The sequence below is a fragment of the Grammomys surdaster genome, unplaced genomic scaffold (assembly GCF_004785775.1).
Source record: "Grammomys surdaster isolate TR1022 unplaced genomic scaffold, NIH_TR_1.0 317, whole genome shotgun sequence".
Classification (NCBI taxonomy): Eukaryota; Metazoa; Chordata; class Mammalia; order Rodentia; family Muridae; genus Grammomys; species Grammomys surdaster.
In genome coordinates this window covers 849,337-868,023 of record NW_021604736.1, presented here as the reverse complement: position 1 = coordinate 868,023, position 18,687 = coordinate 849,337, and the positions used below count along the sequence as shown (strand labels likewise).

The 18,687-nt window shown below is 46.3% G+C and overlaps 1 protein-coding gene across 2 annotated transcripts; it reads left to right on the top strand.

Moving 5' to 3' along the window:
• The first annotated feature begins 898 nt into the window (after nt 1-898).
• Gnpda1 (glucosamine-6-phosphate deaminase 1) lies at nt 899-13,658 on the top strand. 2 transcript variants are annotated; one of them, XM_028777923.1, is made up of 7 exons: nt 899-978; nt 1,642-1,771; nt 4,629-4,730; nt 7,868-8,050; nt 9,125-9,309; nt 10,769-10,943; nt 12,217-13,658. In XM_028777923.1, exons 2-7 carry the CDS (start codon nt 1,648-1,650, stop codon nt 12,315-12,317), a joined length of 870 nt encoding a protein of 289 aa, XP_028633756.1. In that variant the 5' UTR covers nt 899-978; nt 1,642-1,647; the 3' UTR covers nt 12,318-13,658. The 2 variants fall into 2 exon arrangements, with proteins under 2 accessions (XP_028633756.1, XP_028633757.1); XM_028777924.1 differs by lacking the exon at nt 899-978 and adding an exon at nt 1,064-1,120.
• The last annotated feature ends 5,029 nt before the right edge of the window (nt 13,659-18,687 follow it).

Here is an 18,687-nt window from a genome sequence, read left to right as displayed (position 1 = left end):
TCCAAGGTAGACAACTGGAGAGGTGGCTTAGCCGTCAAGAGGGTTTGCACCTCTTGTGGAGGACCTGAGTTCAGTTCCCAGCACCTACGTCAGGGAACGTCACAACTTCAGCACCTGGGGATTCAATGCCATTTTCTGGCCTCCTTGGGCACCTACATACATGAGACTTACATACAGAGAAACATACATTTTAAAGATTATATCTTGTTTGGATACTACAAAGTTTAAACGAAGACAGGAAGTAGGGAAGACCTAAGGATGTCAAGGGCCCTTTTTATTCTCCTTGTTCTGACTTCCGCTCTGGCTGGCTGACACCCGAACCTGACTCTCTGCAAAAGAACAGTAGATCCTTCTGAGAGACATCACAGATAAGATCACTTAAGTGGTAGTTGTGCCTTTTGCCCAGCTTCCTTGTGACTTGAGCACACCGAGCCCCTGACAGACTGTTCTCTTATCTGTGTTGTGATATACAATCGGGAGTCTGCACAACCATACCTTTTAAAAAGTCTGCTTTTCAAGGTCCAAATTCTGTGGATAAGCTAAAAAAAACAAAAACAAAAAAAAACCAACCCACGTTTTCCCTAATAGCCACGTTAAGCTACAGATTTAGCTGTGTCCAAGGCCCCATCGCACACAGCCAGTGCTCAAACAGAATGCATCCTCTCCTAAGGCCTACACCCCGGCATCTTGTCCAGGGCTTAGTGGACAACCGCCCTGGCTACTGCTGTGTCTGTGTGCACCCCACGCTGGACTGAGGGGAGCCGCGGCCGCACAGTCAGCAGTCGGCTTTGCATTTTGCAGCTAAGGGACACACCCAGGTCAGGAGGCCACACCTTGGGGCCTCAGGCGGCGCGGCCTGGCAGCGTAGGACCGCCCTGAGTCAGCTGGCGGCGCGTGCACCGCGTGACCCGCGGCCACGTGACGCGCGCGGGCCGGGCCACTTGTGCTGTAGCCGCTGCAGCCGCGGGAAGCCTGCGAGTAAGTGGGAGCGACCCGGCAGGATCCTCCGAGCCCCGGACCTAGGTCAAGGCGGGCCTGAGGGGGCGACGCGAGCGCCGTCTGGGCTGGGGACGCCGGGCTGCACGGACAGACGGCGAGCCATTAGCCCTCTCTGCGCAAGGTTACCTGTATCCCTTGGTGCCTTGGGGGAAACTAGGGACCTCTGGTAAACTGTGAAGGCGGAAAGTACTCCACCCTCCCTGTGCCTTGCCACCTCCTTCTTTAAGTGCCCCAAGGTGACTCCGAGGCATCTCTGGTAGCGAAGGGAGTCCATGGAGGCAGAGGACCTGCCCTAGGTGAGGATGAGGATGTGGATGTGGGCAGGAGCAGGCCCAGCTGCTAGGTGACAGTGGCTCGCCGACTGTAGGTTATGTGCTGTCGTGATATCGAGGAGGCAGGTATTACTGAGTCCAATTTTATGCAGGAAGGAGCCAGAAAATTCTGGTGCTTTGTAAGGTCCTCCCCAGCCAAGGACTGACCCCACAGTACCGCCTCCTGGTGGTTGGTGGAGACGAGCCGTCCAGCTTGTCCACCTGTGAGCTGGGAGAGGGCTGTTGCTTGGCTAAAAGGACTCTATCCCCCTCCTCAGCCTTCTCTGTCTCTGCCCTCCCCTTAATTCAGCTTGTTATCTCCATGCTGCAGGTCGAGATGAAGCTCATTATCCTGGAACACTATTCCCAGGCCAGCGAGTGGGCGGCCAAGTATATTAGGAACCGCATCATCCAGTTTAACCCAGGGCCTGACAAGTACTTCACGCTGGGGCTCCCCACCGGTATGCTGTGGAAAAGAGGGTGGTGGGTAGGGGATTCCAGGTGGGGGAGAATATTAGGGTTTACAGGAGCAGAGCATAACAGGTGGTCAAAACAAGATAATCACAACTAAGGCAGGGGGGGCGTCGTTCATACAACCTTTTGAAACAAAGGGAGGCTTACAAGATGGTTTTAAATAACTTTTTGAAATAAAGGCACAATTGCTGTTCCTGGGACAGGCAGTAAAGAACCAGCCCTGGATAAAGTTCCAGGTGAGGCATAGCCCAGTCCTGGAAAAACAGAGTTTTAATCATAAACAGGAAGCAGACATTAAATCGTAACTCAGGCCTGTTCTCTGCATGTAGGGGGTATTATTAGCTGAGCCCTCCTCATAGGAGAACTGAGAAGTTAATCATTCGAATACTTTTCTGTAAAGCTTAATTGATTATAAAATCCAATTGTCTTCTGAAAAAAAAAAAAAGTCTGAATGTTACCTTTACAGGAAGATATTTTGGCCCAGTGCCTCAAAAAAGTATCCTAAATATTTCCTTCACAAGTGGGGAGATGGGTCTTGGTGGTTTTGCCTGACTCATCCACCATAAAGAGGCCTTCAGACTTTTGGCTTCACTATTGTAGCTCCTCAGTTTGCCATTGTAGGTAGGAAAACAGCCGCGGGCAATAGATATGTGGATGCATGTGACTGACTATATGTCAGAAAGACTTTATGTATGGACACTAAAGTGTGAGCTTACATAATTTTTGCATTATGAAATGTTTTTTTTTGTTTTTTTTTTGTTTTTTTTGTTTTGGTTTTTCGAGACAGGGTTTCTCTGTGTAGTCCTGGCTGTCCTGGAACTCACTCTGTAGACCAGGGTGGCCTCGAACTCAGAAATCCACCTGCCTCTGCCTCCCAAGTGCTGGGATTAAAGGCGTGCGCCACCACTGCCTGGCATGAAATATTCTTTTGATTTAAAAAAAATATTTTAAAACTTTAAAACCATTCTTGGGCTGGAGAGGAGGCTCAGCAGTTAAAAGCATGACTGGTCTTGCGAGGAACTGAGTTCAGTTCCAAGCACCTATATCAGTATGCGCCCAACCATCTGTAACTCCAGTTCCAGGTGATGTTCGGCCCTCTTCCTCTTCGGGAGTCTGCAGACACGTGCATAGTCTCACACATAGTGAAAAGGAGATTTTGGTTGCTTGGTTGGTTGGTTGGTTGGTTTGATTTGGTTTGGTTTGGTTTTGAGAATATGGTCTCACTAGGTAGCCTTGGCTTGGAGCTGACCATGTAGACCAGACTGGGCTCAAACTCAGAAATCCGCCGTTGTCTCTCCCCAGTGCTAGGATTAATGGTGTGCACCACCACACCTGGCAAGTAAAGCTGTTTAGCTGCTGAGCCACCTTTCCAGTCCTTATCAGCAGATAAGTTTTTGAGTACCTGCTGTATACCAAGCAGTTATGCTTCTGGGGATATAGCAACAACATTTTAAAAAAAAACAAACATAAATGCCTACTTCTTAAAGCTTAGATTATAGTGGGAAAGACAGAGGGTAAGCAAGTTAATTAGCGAAATGTAGAATATGTTAGAAGGCAACAGGAGAGAGGCTGGGGGGTGTGCTTAGTGAGGACTGTGTCAGATGTGGTGGCAGAAAAGGTCTCTGAGAAAGAGGCACTAAAGGAAGGCCTTCAGTTAGCCATGACATGACCTGAAGGAAGAGCTTGGCCTGCTGAGAGGACAGTGGTACAGAGGCCTTGAGGTAAAGCCCATGACAGGCTGGAGCAGCCTTTGCAAGGTTATATTTATGAGGCAGAAGGATGACACTATTGGATTTTGAAAAGGAGAATGACGGTCTCGGCTGGATGAGCGTTAAGTGTGAAAGTTTCAACTATTCAGAACTGACATCCGCAGCATAAAGCTGTTTGTCTAGATTCACCAGTTAATATCTTGGCACATTTGCTCTTTTCTCTGCCTCTTGTTCTCTGTCTACCCTTGTAGTTTGTTGCTGGAATCAAATGAAAGGTTCTGGGCATCCTGACACTTTAAATCTTGTGTCCCAAACCTCCCAAGAATGAGGACATTTGTCCCCCATAACCACTATAGACCCAAGGACAGGTCTGCCACAGCATGTTGCAGTATCATTTGATACACAGCTATTCAGAAGCTTTCCCTAATAGTCTACATTAATCGTGTTTGGGGCGTTAGTGTTCATTTCTTTCTCCTTGTCTGTATACCTGGTTAGGAACTATTCCTGCATCTATAAGCCCTCCTCCACCACCACATTCCATCTTGGAAGGTTAGTTTTAAACTAACCCACTTTCCAGTCAGTGTTCTTGTATCTGTGTTCTTTTTTGGGCCCATCACTGAGCCATACCCACAGTTCAGCTCTTCGGTCTTACTCTCTATGATCTTCCTGCCTTTTGTGTGCTTACCTGCTCATGAGACCTCCACTCAGGACTATGTCATTGTCATAAGTCTTCCCTGAACTCTGAAGCACAGGGTGACTCTGTCACTGCTTACATCTCTGTTGTGTCCCCATTTCTACAGAGTCTCTTCTAGGCTTGTTGTTTCTGTCTTCCCATCTTCAGCCCTGTGCCTTGCACATAGTAGATGCTTCTAGAATATCACATAAGTAATCAAGTCTGGCACTCACGCAGATGCTAACCAGTGACTTCTGTCAGCTGTGTGGCTGGCCCCAGGGAGACCCTCACAGTCCTATTCTCTAGAGCAGAACAGTCTACTGGGCGTTAGACACCAAGCACAGAGTGGATAGGTGGTAGGTGAGTTGGAGCTTTGGTGAGACTGCAGACCTGACAGAAACTTCCTGATGCTCCTGGGAGCTGAAGGATGTTTGTGGTGACGTTCCTACTTGCTTCTCACAGGGAGCACCCCACTTGGCTGCTACCAGAAGCTGATTGAATACTATAAGAATGGGGACCTGTCCTTTAAATATGTGAAAACCTTCAACATGGACGAGTATGTGGGTGAGTGTCTTTCATGTTCTTCCTGATTCTTGGGGAATCATCTCCTCACGGGCTCAGCCTTGAAGAGGAATGGTTCACTGGTGCTTGTCTCTTACAGCCTTGCTTGGCCAGCTGTAAAATGGCACTTACCTCAGTAGTAGTACTCACAGATGCCATGATTGAGACAGAAGCTTCTTGTGCATTGTGGACATTTTAGAGAACACTTGCTAAATATGAAGGTGCTTTTTGCCCTCTACTTGGTCCCTAACTCCATGCCATTTCTCTCTGCAAATTTGATCCTGGGATCCAGATTCTATGTCTGAACTGTGTTCCCTCTTTGTGCCTGGCACCATTGGTAGAGGCTGAGACTTGTGCCTTTGGATATCTCCTCTGTCACCCAATCATTTTGTGACGGTTTCTTTTTCTTTTCTTTTCTTTTTTTTTTTTTTTTTTTGGTTTTTCGAGACAGGGTTTCTCTGTGTAGCCCTGGCTGTCCTGGAACTCACTCTGTAGACCAGGCTGGCCTCGAACTCAGAAATCCGCCTGCTTCTGCCTCCCAAGTGCTGGGATTAAAGGCGTGTGCCACCACCGCCCGGTGACAGTTTAATTTAATTTAATTTAATTTATTTTTAAATTATTTGTTTTTAAGATTTATTTATTTTATGCACATGAGTACACTGTAGCTGTCTTCAGACACACCAGCAGAGGGCATCTGACCCCATCACAGATGGTTGTGAGCCACCATGTGATTGCTGGGAATTGAACTCAGGACCTCTGGAAGAGCAGTCAGTGCTCTTATCCCCTGAGCCATCTCTCCAGCCCGACAGTTTAATTTTAAATGTTAAAAAACAAGCAAACAAATAGAAACCTGGTAAAATAATTAACATTTGCCATCTTCAAAACTGGGTCCCAACTCCTGGGGTCTTGGGAAAGGGTTGATAAGGTAGGAGGTTCCATTAGATGGAGGAATCGAGGGCACCTGGGAAACACAGTCATTTTTGTCTAAAAAGCTCAAAATCAAGGCTGGAGTGATGGTTCAGTGGTTAGGAACACACACTGGTTTTAAGGCCATCACTAGGAAGGCAGGAGGAGGATTTCAGTGCGTTTAAGTGGTAGCATGTTTTCAAGGTCTCAGTGAGACCAAGGCAGTCGGTCTACATAGCAAGTTCCAGGATAGCCAGGACTCCATAGAGACCCTGTCTCAGCCCCATTCCCTACCAGAAAAAGAACACACACTGTTCTTACATAGAACCCAACTTAATTTCCCAGCACTCACCTCAGATGGTTACCTCTTAACTCCAGCTCCAGAGACCCAGCATCCTCTTGTGACCTCCTAGGGCACTGCACTCCCACCCCAACTACCACAACAGACATCTTTCTATCGTACAGTTCAGAAGTCTTGAGTGGTTTCACACCACTGTGAGACTCCTATCAGAACTATGCACTCTCAGCCTGCTGAGCTGTGGCTTCCTGTCAAGCAGCTCCCTGGGTCTCCATCTTTAAATGTGCCGGAAAACAATGTTTCTCCCTATTCCCCAGAATCTTGACTTCTCCAGGCACCTCATGAGTCAGGTCATTAATGTGTTTATTTGGCTATTTGTGCCTGGATGGTGGGTAGCATGTTTTCAGGGTTCATCCATATATAGTATGTGGCAGAATGGTTTTCTTTCTCCTTTGTTCTGAGGCAGGATCTTGCTGTGTAGCTGAGGTTGGCCTGGAACTTGTCATCCTCCATTTTACCTCTCAAGTGCTAGGATTGCAAGTGTGTACTTCTGTGCACAGCAGTTTCTTTAAAGACTAAATGTATTTTGAAAATTACCAGTGTGTGTGTGTGTACATACCAGAGGATTACATGCTGGAGTCTGTCCTTCCACCGTATAGATCCTCGAGATCAGTCCATCCTCAGGCTTGGTGATAAGTACCTTTAGCCACTGAGCCATCCTGCCATCCCTGCTTTTAAATATGTTTTGACACAAATTTTTCTTTTGTTTTGCCATAGCTGAAGATTGAACCTGAGGCCTGGGGTATGCTTGGCAAATACTCTACCCCTGATGAACATTCTCAGTCTGATTTTTAAAAAAGAATTATAGTGTTTAGAGACAGGGTTTCACTATGCAAGCCTTGGTTGGCCTGGAACTTACTGTGTAGATTAGACTGGCCTTGAACTCTTAGAAATCCATCTGTCTTTGTCTCCTGGATGCTGGGATTAAAGACATTGTCTTTAATTTTTTTTGTTGTTGTTGTTTTGTTTTTTTTGTTTTTTTGAGACAAGGTTTCTCTGTGTAGCCCTGGCTGTCCTGGCACTCACTCTGTAGACCAGGCTGGCCTCAAACTCAGAAATCCGCCTGCCTCTGCCTCCCAAGTGCTGGGATTAAAGGCGTGTGCCACCACCGCCTGGCATCTTTAATATTCTTATTTGTTTTGCTTTGAGACAGGGTTTCTCTGTGTAGTCCTGGTTGTCCTGTAGCTTGACCTGTGGAACAGACTGCTCTCAAACTGACAGAGATTCACCTGCCTCTGCTGCCCAGGTGCTGGGATTAAAGGCATGCACCAGCACCACCAGGATGTCTTGAAATATTCCTAACATTGAAATTCTTCTGACTAACAATAACAAGTTTTAGGAAACTCTGATATTCTCCCCAACCACTCAATACTTAAGTCAAGGTTCAGGTTTAGTGGGGATGATGGAATGAGGGGTGAGGTAGAAGGCAGGGGATGAGGACTGTGCGTGCTACCTTTCCCTGTGGGCTCAGTTCTGCTACCCAGGTGGGCAGGCTACCTCCAGCTGCACAGTGTCCCTAGACTGCAGTTTGTGACCATTCTCTTATGTAAAGGTGATGTGTGTGTGCTTCCCAACCCCAAGCCGGTGCTGGAGATCAAGCTGAGGGTCTCACATGCTAGGCAAAAGCTCTAGGTAAGTGAGCTACAATGGGGTGAGAATGAGGATTTCCAGTTCCTAGCACTGTCCCCTCCATATGTAGCTATAGCAGAGTGCAGATCGTGCCTGTGGTTGACTGCACACCAGCTCAGTCTGTTCTACACGTTGGGGGTTAGATGGACAGTCTCCCAAGTGACCCTGAAGCCAGTGTGATCTCTTGACATTCTCTTGAGAGGAGGGCTCTGGCTCAGTCTCAGCTGAGTGTCCCCTGACCCCACAGGTCTTCCTCGAGAGCACCCAGAGAGCTACCACTCCTTCATGTGGAATAATTTCTTCAAGCACATTGACATCCACCCTGAAAACACCCACATTTTGGATGGGAATGCGGCAGACCTGCAGGCCGAGTGCGACGCCTTTGAGGAGAAGATCCAGGCTGCAGGAGGGATTGAACTCTTTGTCGGAGGTGAGCATGGCACATTCCATGGTGCGGTATGTATCCAGGCCCAGGCCTGGACTGGCTGCAGTGCAGTATGTGAGCAGGAGAACACGCCTATCTCCAGGTGGCCGCTCAGTGCTAACACCTCAGAGTCATCCATCACCATGTGGGACAGGGGAGGCATAGATGGGAGCCCTAGTTCCTGCCTCAGCCCTTCTGCTCTGGAACTGTGTGACCTGAGGTGGCCTCTTCATACACTCAGTGTCTCCTGGGGAGGTTTGGATTTGGATCCTGATATCCTCAAAACTGCCTTACCAAACAAACATCCATGTAACTTAGCTAAACATTTAAAGTCATAGACTCCAGTTCCAAAACAGTGTTTAGTCCTTGTATACTGTCTGTCAGTTGAATCCCAGGGAAGCCAAGAACATGGGGAGAAGGTAGGAACCTGGGTGTCTACCTCTTGGGTACCCACAGTGTCCACATGCTGTCATGTTGAGAGTCACCTTGGGTTTAAAGCTGGGTGGTATCTTACTCCTTAGCCTAACTCTTATAAGAGAAAGAGGAGGGCTGGACATTGTGGCAACATCTTTAATCCCAGCACTTGGAAGGTGGAGGCCAATGGATCTCTGAGTTCAAGGCCAGCCTGGTCTACATACTGAGTTCCCCACTGCCTGGGCTGTATAATAGACTCTGCCTTTATTAAAAGAAAGGAAGAAAGAAAGCAGTGATGAGGAGGCAGGAGCTGGCAGGTCCTGAGCACTCATGACCTCAGCCGTCCAGGCTGAGGTTTGTTTGCTGGGTTCCAGCTCTGGGCAAGAGGGGCAGGGGAGAAGCTATACTTCTCCACAGTGTGGGCTGAGAGGGAAGCTATTTTGCACAGTTCTGATCTGTCCGAGGGTGGAGACAAGTTACCAGAGTCTTGTGTGTGTCTCAAGTCTGAGAGATGGGGAGGGAGGTCACATGCATAAGGAAGCTCTGACCTAGTGCACAAGGAGAAGAAATGCAAGTTTCAAAGATCTTTTTCTGAGCAGAGGACACGATTTATTTTTGGAGTTTTGGGTCCCTGTAGCTCATAGAGCTGCTCTGCCATCTCCACAGGCATTGGCCCCGATGGACACATTGCCTTCAATGAGCCAGGCTCCAGTCTGGTGTCCAGGACCCGTGTGAAGACTCTGGCCATGGACACCATCCTGGCCAACGCTAGATTCTTTGATGGTGATCTTGCCAAGGTGCCCACCATGGCCCTGACAGTGGGTGTGGGCACCGTCATGGATGCTAAAGAGGTAAACGTCCAAGGCTCAGATGGCCAGCTGCTGCTAAAGTTGGACAGAGGGGTTGGTTATTTGGTTATAAATGTTAAGCTGCACAGTCACCAAGTATTCATTCTTACTAAAGCTGAACACTTGATAAATAAAGCCAAACTCCTAGCTAGTCTTGGCACTGCTTCTCCTCTGCTTTAGAGGAGAGGTCATTCCTGGGGGAGGGCAATTCTCTGAGCATCTTGTCTATAGAACCAGGGGCTGGGCTGTGTGTCTCTGCTTTTGCACCCCTTTCTTACAGCTTGTGGGCAGATGCTCCCAGCACTGATAGAGGGATAAGAATTTGTACCTCCCTTGGTTCTGAGCAGACACATATGGTCCCTGCAGTTGGTTTGAAAGTACACACCCTGCAACCCAAGGATGCTGTGTTGGTAGCCCTGTGCTTGAGGGCAGTAAATGCAGTAAATTGTGATGGAATGTTTTGGGCTGAGTTTAGTGAGTTTTTCTCCTAAAAAGTCAGATACTTTAATTCAATTTTATTTTTGTGGTTCCAGTTTCCCTACTGTGTCTAAACTTTATCTTATTTTTCCAAATCCTGTTTCTCATACATGTCTGCATGTGTGTGTATATATGTGTATGCAAATGCATGTCACAGTACTCTCATGGAGTTCATAAGATAACATGTGAGTCATTTTTCTCTTCCATGTGAGACCCAGGGATGACCTCAGCTTTTGAGCTTGGCTGCAAGCACCTTTACTTGCTGAGCCATTCACTGACCTATGTGTTTGAATTTTGAAGTGTTCTTTGTTTCTATGAGATATTATACTCAGTGGGAAATGGATGTAGATGTTTACTTTCCAACTTCTTTGTTCAAGTCCATAAGTAAGCAGATAAATCAGTGGAGAGGTGAACTCTAGTGAATGAATGGTACCAGGATTTCCACTGGATGGCCTGAATCCATCCCTCGGGTCTAGTCTACTTGCCTTTTGAAAGCATGAGGGTTTGCAGACCAGCCATAACAGGGAGGAATCTGATCTGGGAATGGAACAAAGACCAGAAGTAAGTTAGGGCTTTAGTCACCTTCTGTGCCTCTGTGTTTAGTCCTTTGAGACAGGAGCAGTAATGCCTACCTTTAACCCCAGACCCAGAGACAGAGGCAGGCAGATTTTGAGTTCAAGTAGGGAGTGGAGGGAGTACTCAGGTGAAAGGACAGTCTGTAGAGCTGAATTCTTAGGGTCACCTCAGCACCTGTGCTCTTGGTGTCCTAGCTCCAGTGCAGCCGTGCCTTTGCTTTCTATAAACAGAACAGCACACTGAGTCACACAGCACTTCCAATGCTCTGAACCTGAAAGAGAGCAGACAAGGGTAGCTTTTCTGAGAGTCAACCTCAGGGGCCCACCAGTACCTCCCACCCTGGCTTCCCAAGCTCGCCTGTCTCCATCGCTGCTCTGTCTCCATCGCCGCCCTGTTCTCTGATCCCCAGGTGATGATCCTCATCACAGGTGCTCACAAGGCTTTCGCTCTGTACAAAGCCATTGAGGAGGGCGTGAACCACATGTGGACGGTGTCTGCCTTTCAGCAGCATCCTCGCACCGTGTTTGTGTGTGATGAGGATGCCACCTTGGAACTAAAAGTGAAGACAGTCAAGTATTTCAAAGGTGAGGCTCAGGCCTGAGTGGGAGGGAGGCATGGATGTGGTGTTCTGGGTTTGATTTCATTTTTATATATTTGAGTCAAGGTCTCCTGTGTATCTCTGGTTGACCTGGAACTAGCTTTGAAGATTCACAGAAATTCTCCTGCCTCTGCCTACTGAGTGCTGGGATTAAATGTGTGCAGCACTACACCCAGCATGTGTTTTATTTTTTATTTTCAGACAAGGTCTCACTTTATAGCCTCCAAGTTATAATTCGGCCTCAGCTTCCTGAGTGCTGGAATTAGAGACATCACTACCACATATGACTTACTCTGGACATTTTAATCCGCACCTGTGGTGTGTGTGTCTGTGTGTGTATCTTCATCATGTATGCCATGGTATATATGTGAAGGTCAAAGGGAGTTTGGAATTGGTTCTTTCCACCAACTTTATACGGGTTCTGGGGATCAAACTTGGGTGGCCAGGATTATATAGCAAGCACCTTTACCCGCTGGGCCATCTTCCTACCTACCACCTGTGACTTCAATAGCAGTCACACTCTACTGCTCCATGGTATGGTCATTCCTTTTTCTATCCATGACTGGAAAGGTCTGTTTCTGGAGATCTGTTACTGAGGAGACAAGGAAATGCATAGACTGTGGCTGTGGTAACCTTGCAAGACATGGAGCCTTGAGTTTTCTCTGTCAGACATCATATAAGCATTTCTCCTACAGCTAGGGCACTAAACCAGCCCTGTGGGGGACTTTATTTCCTTTACAAGATGCCTGCTAGGACAGTTGAGAGGATAGCATTTCTAGAGTGCCTGTCGAGTAATTCTAAAACCCTAGTTTGAAGCAAATTTACATGGCAATCCTTATTGGTTAAGCAATTAAATTAGTTTTCCCTTTGCTGAAAAGATGAATCTTTTATTTTTTAAAGACAAAGTTTCTGTGTGTAGCCCTGGCTGTCCTGGGACTCACTTTGTAGACCAGGCTGGCCTTGAACTCAGGGATCTGCCCAACTCTGCCTCCTAAATGTTGGGATTAAAGGCGTGTGCCACCACACCTGGCCCAAAAAGATCTTTACTGATCTTTACTCAGCCCGTTCCCTCAGTGGCAGGGTTTGCAGCGTTGGGAACTCTGTCACTCCCCAGAAACTAACTGTATTTAGTGTTTGGAGATCACAGAGATTAAGGTCTGCTCGGGGCCACTTGAGAGCCTCACTGTGTTCCTCTTGATAACTGTGGAACTTTTTGCCTCTGTCTACTTTGACTACTGTTTGCTTTAAATTTGTTACAGGTTTAATGCTTGTTCATAACAAGTTGGTGGACCCCCTGTACAGTATCAAGGAGAAGGAAATTCAGAAAAGCCAATCTGCTAAGAAGCCATACAGTGACTAGCTTGTACTCAGTACCTCAGAGGAGCAGGCAGGTTTTTCCGGAAAGTGTCTGTAGGAGAGTAGAATTACTTTTCAGTCCACTATGGCTGCTGCAGATCCTTGGCTAGGCACATACAGGCTGAGGAGCTATGGAAAACATTGTTCATAACTTTTCCCCCTTTTTCAGTACTGGGAGCTGAAACTGGGGAGGTTCTTTGCTAACTGAGCTATGTCCCCAACTTTCTGCCCCCTTTCATAATTTTTTTGTAACAATCAGAGATCTGTATCACTGACTGTCATTATACCCAGGTGAGGACTCCACTTCTCTTCTGCCCCTATGCACGTGGCCAGCACATTTCCATTGAGGAATTCTGCCTGTATATGCACCTTTTCTCGAGTGGGCAGGGATTAGGGCTTGTGCATTTTGGACATAACCTTTTTGGAGTTTTGAGAGCCCCTCTTCTGCCAGCCTTCCTATTGGGAATTTTTGTTTTAGAGAATGCACTTCCAGAACCTGAATTATGCACAAGCAAGCAGCCCTTCCTGCCAGAACCAAGTACTTGGGGGAGAAGCCTGTCCCCTGTTCCCATTGGGTGGATTCTTTCCTGTTGTCAATAGCTAGCCTTTCTGTAAACAGACTTTCTGGGTAGGATTAGGCATGTTGGGCTAAGATGGCTTTCACAGATACACTCAAAGCTCCCAAAGGCCAGCCATGTATTGTTCTCTCTCAAGAGTCCAACAAGAGAAAGGTGGAAAGCCCTCCTGTCCGAGCTCTGTTCTCAACAGATTCTTTTCACACTCCCTAGTAAGGAGATCCCCTCCGGTCACAAAAATGGCCATGATTTTAGTGTTTTCTACTCAAGGTGGGGAGCTTGCATCTGCACATATGTGCTCTGCTCTCCAGCCTCCTCAGAGCTGAGTGCCAACATTATACATGCTAGTGCTGTCTCCTCGCTTAAACCCCTGGCATTCCCACCTCAGGTTTACAAGGTATCCTCTGTTCTCCAAGCATCACAACCAAGCCTTCACCCACCTGTCCTTCCAGCTCCTGTCCTTCCCAGGCTCTTCTGCTCCTCTGCTCCTTGGCCTCCTTTTATATTCTCCACCTCTCTGGAGTGGTTGCTGCCTCCTTTTCTGTCCTTGTGCCTGTCTGAAGCTAGAGCTGCCTATTTCTAGGAGAGGTCTTTCAGATCCTGGCCCAGGCCTCTCCAGAAGTACTGTGTTTGGTACCAGCATTTGTTTGTAGTTTTTATATGTGATTGTGCTGTCATTCTGTGTTAAGCTAATGGATCAATGGACTTGTTTACAATGTGATATTTTCTATTAAATTTAATATTTTCAAATAAAATTTGTCTTTTGTGGATTTTGACATTCTCTTGAGTTTACTGCACCATTGTTGTGACAAGACACCATGGCCAAGGTAACATATACAAGAAAGAGCATTTAATTGGGGACTTCCTCACAGATTCAGAGGATCAGGTCATTAATATCAGGACAGAGTACGGCAGCAGGTGGGCATGATGCTGGAATAGTATGCAAGACAAATGCAGAAGGGGAGATACTGGCCTGCCGTGGGCTTTTGAAACCTCAAAGCCCGTCTTCGGTGACACACCTCCAACAGAGCAACACCTCCCAGTCATTCCTCAACAGTCCACTCACTGGGAGCCACAACATTCGAATACATGAGTCTGTGGAGGCCACTCTACCAAAATCTCCCTAGGGTGCAGAAGATTATCTAATAAAATGTATATGGGGAACCCCTGTAAACATGGTGTTGGAAGGGGACACAGCCTGTGTCTGCAGCCTAGCCAGTTTTCTAGGCCCTGGGGTCGAAGGATGGGTGCTGTCTGGATGTCGCACACTGGACCTGGTCTGCTCTCGGGGCCTTCGTTCAGAGAAACCTGGCTGAATAACAACGGCACTATGACAGCAGGACATCATAAACTGTCAGCACTATGTCAGCAGGACATCATAAACTGTACAGGGAGCTTTGGAGGCATTTACTGACATCCGAGGTTGGACAAAACTGAAAAAGCAAAATGAGTTTAGTGCTTCAGGAAGTGTGAAAGCTGCCACTTCACCACCAGGAGAGTAACTGAAAATCAGGGGTCATCAACAAATCTAGTGAAGATATTTGATCAGGTTGGTACTGAGCCACCATTTAGAACTGGTAAACTAATGAGCAGGAAAATCATCCAAAAAGGAGTGAACGTGGCACCCTAGGGTCCCATTGATTAAGAGTGGCCTCATGTTGGGGTACACTGTATATATCTGTCCTTTCTTACCTACCTAGGGCATTCTCTGATTGGCTTTAATAGAAATCTGGTAGCCAATTATCTGGACAAGAAGTGGATGGTGGGACTTCCTGGGAGGGAGAAAAGAACTCTGGGAAGAATAAAGAGGAAGGCATTTTCTCCAGGAGACATGAGAGGAGACAGACATGACTATGGGCTTGGAAGGTATAGCTAGCCATGTGGCTGGATGAGGCTGGGTGGTCGGGTTAACTTAGATGAGCTAGTTGAGAGTCTGCCCAGCTAGGGCCTAAAGTTTGAAATATTAAAAGGTCTCTATATTGTTATTTGAGGAACTAGCTGGCTAAAGAACTGCCTCTATATTAATTTCCAGCATTAATAAATACTGGATATTAATTCCTTTTATACCCATAGACTCATACATATATTTGAATGCTTAGTCACTAGGGAGTGGCACTATTTGAAAGGATTAGGAGGATTAGGAGGAATGACCTTGTTGGAGGATTTATGTCACTGAAGGTAGGTTTTGAGGTTTCAAAGGCCCATGCCATGCCCAGAGTCTCCTGCTCCCTCCCACTCCCTCTCCCTCTCCCTCTGAAGATCAGGATGTAGCCCTCAGCTACTATCCAGTGCCAGGCTGCATGTCACCATGCTGCCCACCATGATGATAATGGACTAACCCTCTAAAAATAAGCCCCCAATTAAATGCTTGCTTTAATAAAAATTGCCTTGGTTGTTGTGTAGCAAAACTTCATACTCTATTCTCACAAGCACGGCAATTATCTGCTGATCTCCTCAATCTTTTTTTTTTTTTCTTTTTGGTTTTTCAAGACAGGGTTTCTCTAAATAGTCCTGGCTGTCCTGGAGCTCACTCTGTAGACCAGGCTAGCCTCGAACTCAGAAATCCGCCTGCCTCTGCCTCCCAAGTGCTGGGATTAAAGGTGTGCGCCACCACTGCCCGGCTGATCTTCTCAATCTTAAAGGTGAAAACAGACTAAGAATTAAGCACATGGGTGAGAAGTACAGTTGAAATAAACAGATGGGCAATGCATAGTAACGTTCTGACAGAATCTACACAGGCAATCAGCTGTTAAAAATAGGCAGGGGTTGGAGATGCTGTTCAGTGGATGCTCGCTGTCTTAGGGTTTCTATTGCTGAGAAGAGACACCATGACCAAGGCAACTCTTATAAAGGACAACATTTAATTGGGGCTGGCTTAGAGGTTCACTCCATTATCATCATGGCAGGAAACATGGCCATGTCCAGACAGATGGTGCTGGATATTGAGCTAAGGGTTCTACATCTTGATCTGAAGGTGCTCAGAAGACTGGCATCCCCAGGCAGCTAGGAGGAAGCTCTTTTGCCCACCTCACAGTGACATACTTCTTCCAATAAGGACACTCCTACTCCAACAAAGCCACACCTCCTAATAGTGCCTGGGGCAAGCATATTCAAACCACTGCAGTTGCCTAATACCATGAAGCTCTGGAGTTACCCCAGTACTACATTAACAATTGCATGGTATGCTTAAATGAAGTCAACATTTGAGTATTTTGAATCAACATAACCAATTAAAGAGGCACAATAAGAAAGTAGGAGCCACCTTTTATCCCAGCACTCAGCACCATATACATATATATGTGTATATGTATATATGTGTATATATGTATATATATACGTATATTACATATATACGTATATATATGTGTGTGTATATATACATATATGTACATATATATACATATATATGTGTATATATACATATATGTACATATATATATATTAACAATTTTAAGGTTAAAACAGACATAGTATGAAACAAAATATGAATTAGGGAAAAGACTTAATGATTACAAGTTGGATACATCAGATACAATGTGGGACCTTGCAAAGGTTTGGTTCTGGGGTCTATTTTCCTGCGTATCCCCACAGTAGTCATCCTGTACCAGTCAGTGCCGTTGTAGGTCAAGTGGGTCATGCACCCCTGTGCTAATCTGGGCTCCTTGGAGAAAAACACATCATACATGTGGGCCTGAAATAATCTTAGAAAATAAAGACTCAAAAAAAAAAAAAGAAAATAAAGACTCTTTCAAGATGTATGCCTCAGTGTTGAGAGGGTATATGATGCAAGCCTTACTAAGTCAGGTTCACAAGTTCAAGGCTAGCCTGGGCCACACAACAAAAGCCTACCTCAACAACAGTTTCTGTTGTCTCTACAGACAAGCTGAATCTATACAACAGCAAGCCTAATATTCAAAGAGGGGTGGGTGGGGTGGGTGAAATACAGATATTTCAGCAGGAATGGAGAGAACGTTTAAGGTTTTTCTTTGTTTAGTAAAAAATGGCAGTGTGGACATGTGTATGCCATCATACATTGGATCCCTCTGCGCAATAGAGACAGAAACAGGAGCCCAGCCCACAGGTCCCCCAACCCAAATATCAACCAACAGAGCCATCATACCATCTCTTGCATATAACTACAATCTGTGTTCCCTAGCTTCTCTGCCCAACTCTCAGAACTGCTTACAGGCTGACAGGTGTTTTATTTCCTCCTAACTAGAAGCCTCATAGGGAACACTGTTTGTATTGACATGCCTTCAAGCTCACTAATTATTCCCTGGCTGTGTCTAGTCTACTGATGAGCTCACTAAAGAAATCTGTGGTCATTATGTTTAACTTTTAACTCTTTTGGGTTTGGGTTTTTTTTTTTAAGATTTATTTTTACGTATATATGAGCATACTGTAGCTGTCTTCAGACACACCAGAAGAGCGCATCAGATCCCTTTACAGATGGTTGTGAGCCACCATGTGGTTGCTGGGACTTGAACTCAGGACCTCTGGAAGACCAGTCTCTTAACCACTGAGCCATCTCTCCAGCCCAGGTTTTAGTTTCTTATCTTGCTGACTTTTCTATCCCTTCATGTCTTTTGTTGTTGAAGACTTTAGTATGTTAATTATAGTTACTTCCCAGTCCAAAAACTATGTCACATTTAAGCCTGGGTCTGATGTCTGCATTGTGTCTACTTCTCTTCTGGCATTGTTTTACAGGGCCTGGCCCTGCTGTATGGGAATAGGAGCTAAACCCAGCAGGTCTTTCATGTACTCACTCAATGTTGCCTGCTAGCCTGTGTCTAAAGATCGCTGTAGCTGTGCCCAGAGGTTCCTTGTTTTGTTTTCTCACCTCATCTTCAGATCTCCTTTAAAAATCTTTATAGCACCTGAGTCTTACTGCTCTTTCGGTGGCCACAGAGGTTCTCAGGAGTTGCGTGGATGGCCTGTTCCAGAATTTTTTATTAAACTTCTTTTGAGACTGTCCCATCCTCATCCATTCCCAGTAGGTGAAAGCCCCTGGGTTGGGAATTTCCTAGCTTTCTTCCCCAATCCCCTACCCCATCCTTCAGACAGGAGGCAAGAGGGGCCTGGAGACATCCAGTTGGCCTTGTAGTGACAGATCAAAGAAGGGTCTAGCAAAACAGTCCATGAGGTCAGGCTTCTAAGAACGAAGTCTGGAGCTACTTTATGTTTCAGTGGCCCCCTTCCCTTCTTCTGCCCAAAGCACAAGAAGGTCTTGGTGTGTGCGTGTGCACGTGTGTGCATGCGTACATGTGTGTGCATGTGTGTACGTGTGTGTACATGTGTGTACGTGTGTGTGTACATGTGTGTGCATGCGTACACGTGTGCGTAGTGTCATGAACCCTGTGGTGGTGGCATTCCCAAAGCTTACCCCGCACATGCACCGCTTCATTGAGAGCTGTGAGGTGGCTGGAAGTAGAAGTCATCACGGTGTGAAGGGCCACTTGAGGGAGAACATAGATTGTTTCTCTGCCCTTTTCTGGTAGAGGATAATCTGTAATCTCAGTCCTCTGTGAGTGACCTCAGAAGAGCTGTTGCTTTTTACCTTATACTTGTTTTCCTGTTATAACAGCCATGTCTTTTTCAAACATACTCCAGATTTTCACACACATGCCACTCTCCAACATCAGTCTCCAGTGTTCTAAACGTGGATCACTTAGGGGCAGTTATTAGAATTCAGGTTACTGACCTATTTGCAGTATGCTATGAGACTGATCATGTTTCCCTTTACATAACATGACTTCTATATCACACAATGCTGGCATGGAGCTGACTGGCCTCTCGGTC

Excerpts from the sequence above, each read along its gene's own strand:
- Gnpda1 (XM_028777923.1), top strand. The coding sequence starts at position 1,648 with ATGAAGCTCATTATCCTGGAACACTATTCCCAGGCCAGCGAGTGGGCG. Across the intron at positions 1,772-4,628 it reads CACGCTGGGGCTCCCCACCG|GGAGCACCCCACTTGGCTGC; the intron begins GTATGCTGTGGA and ends TGCTTCTCACAG. Across the intron at positions 8,051-9,124 it reads GATTGAACTCTTTGTCGGAG|GCATTGGCCCCGATGGACAC; the intron begins GTGAGCATGGCA and ends CCATCTCCACAG.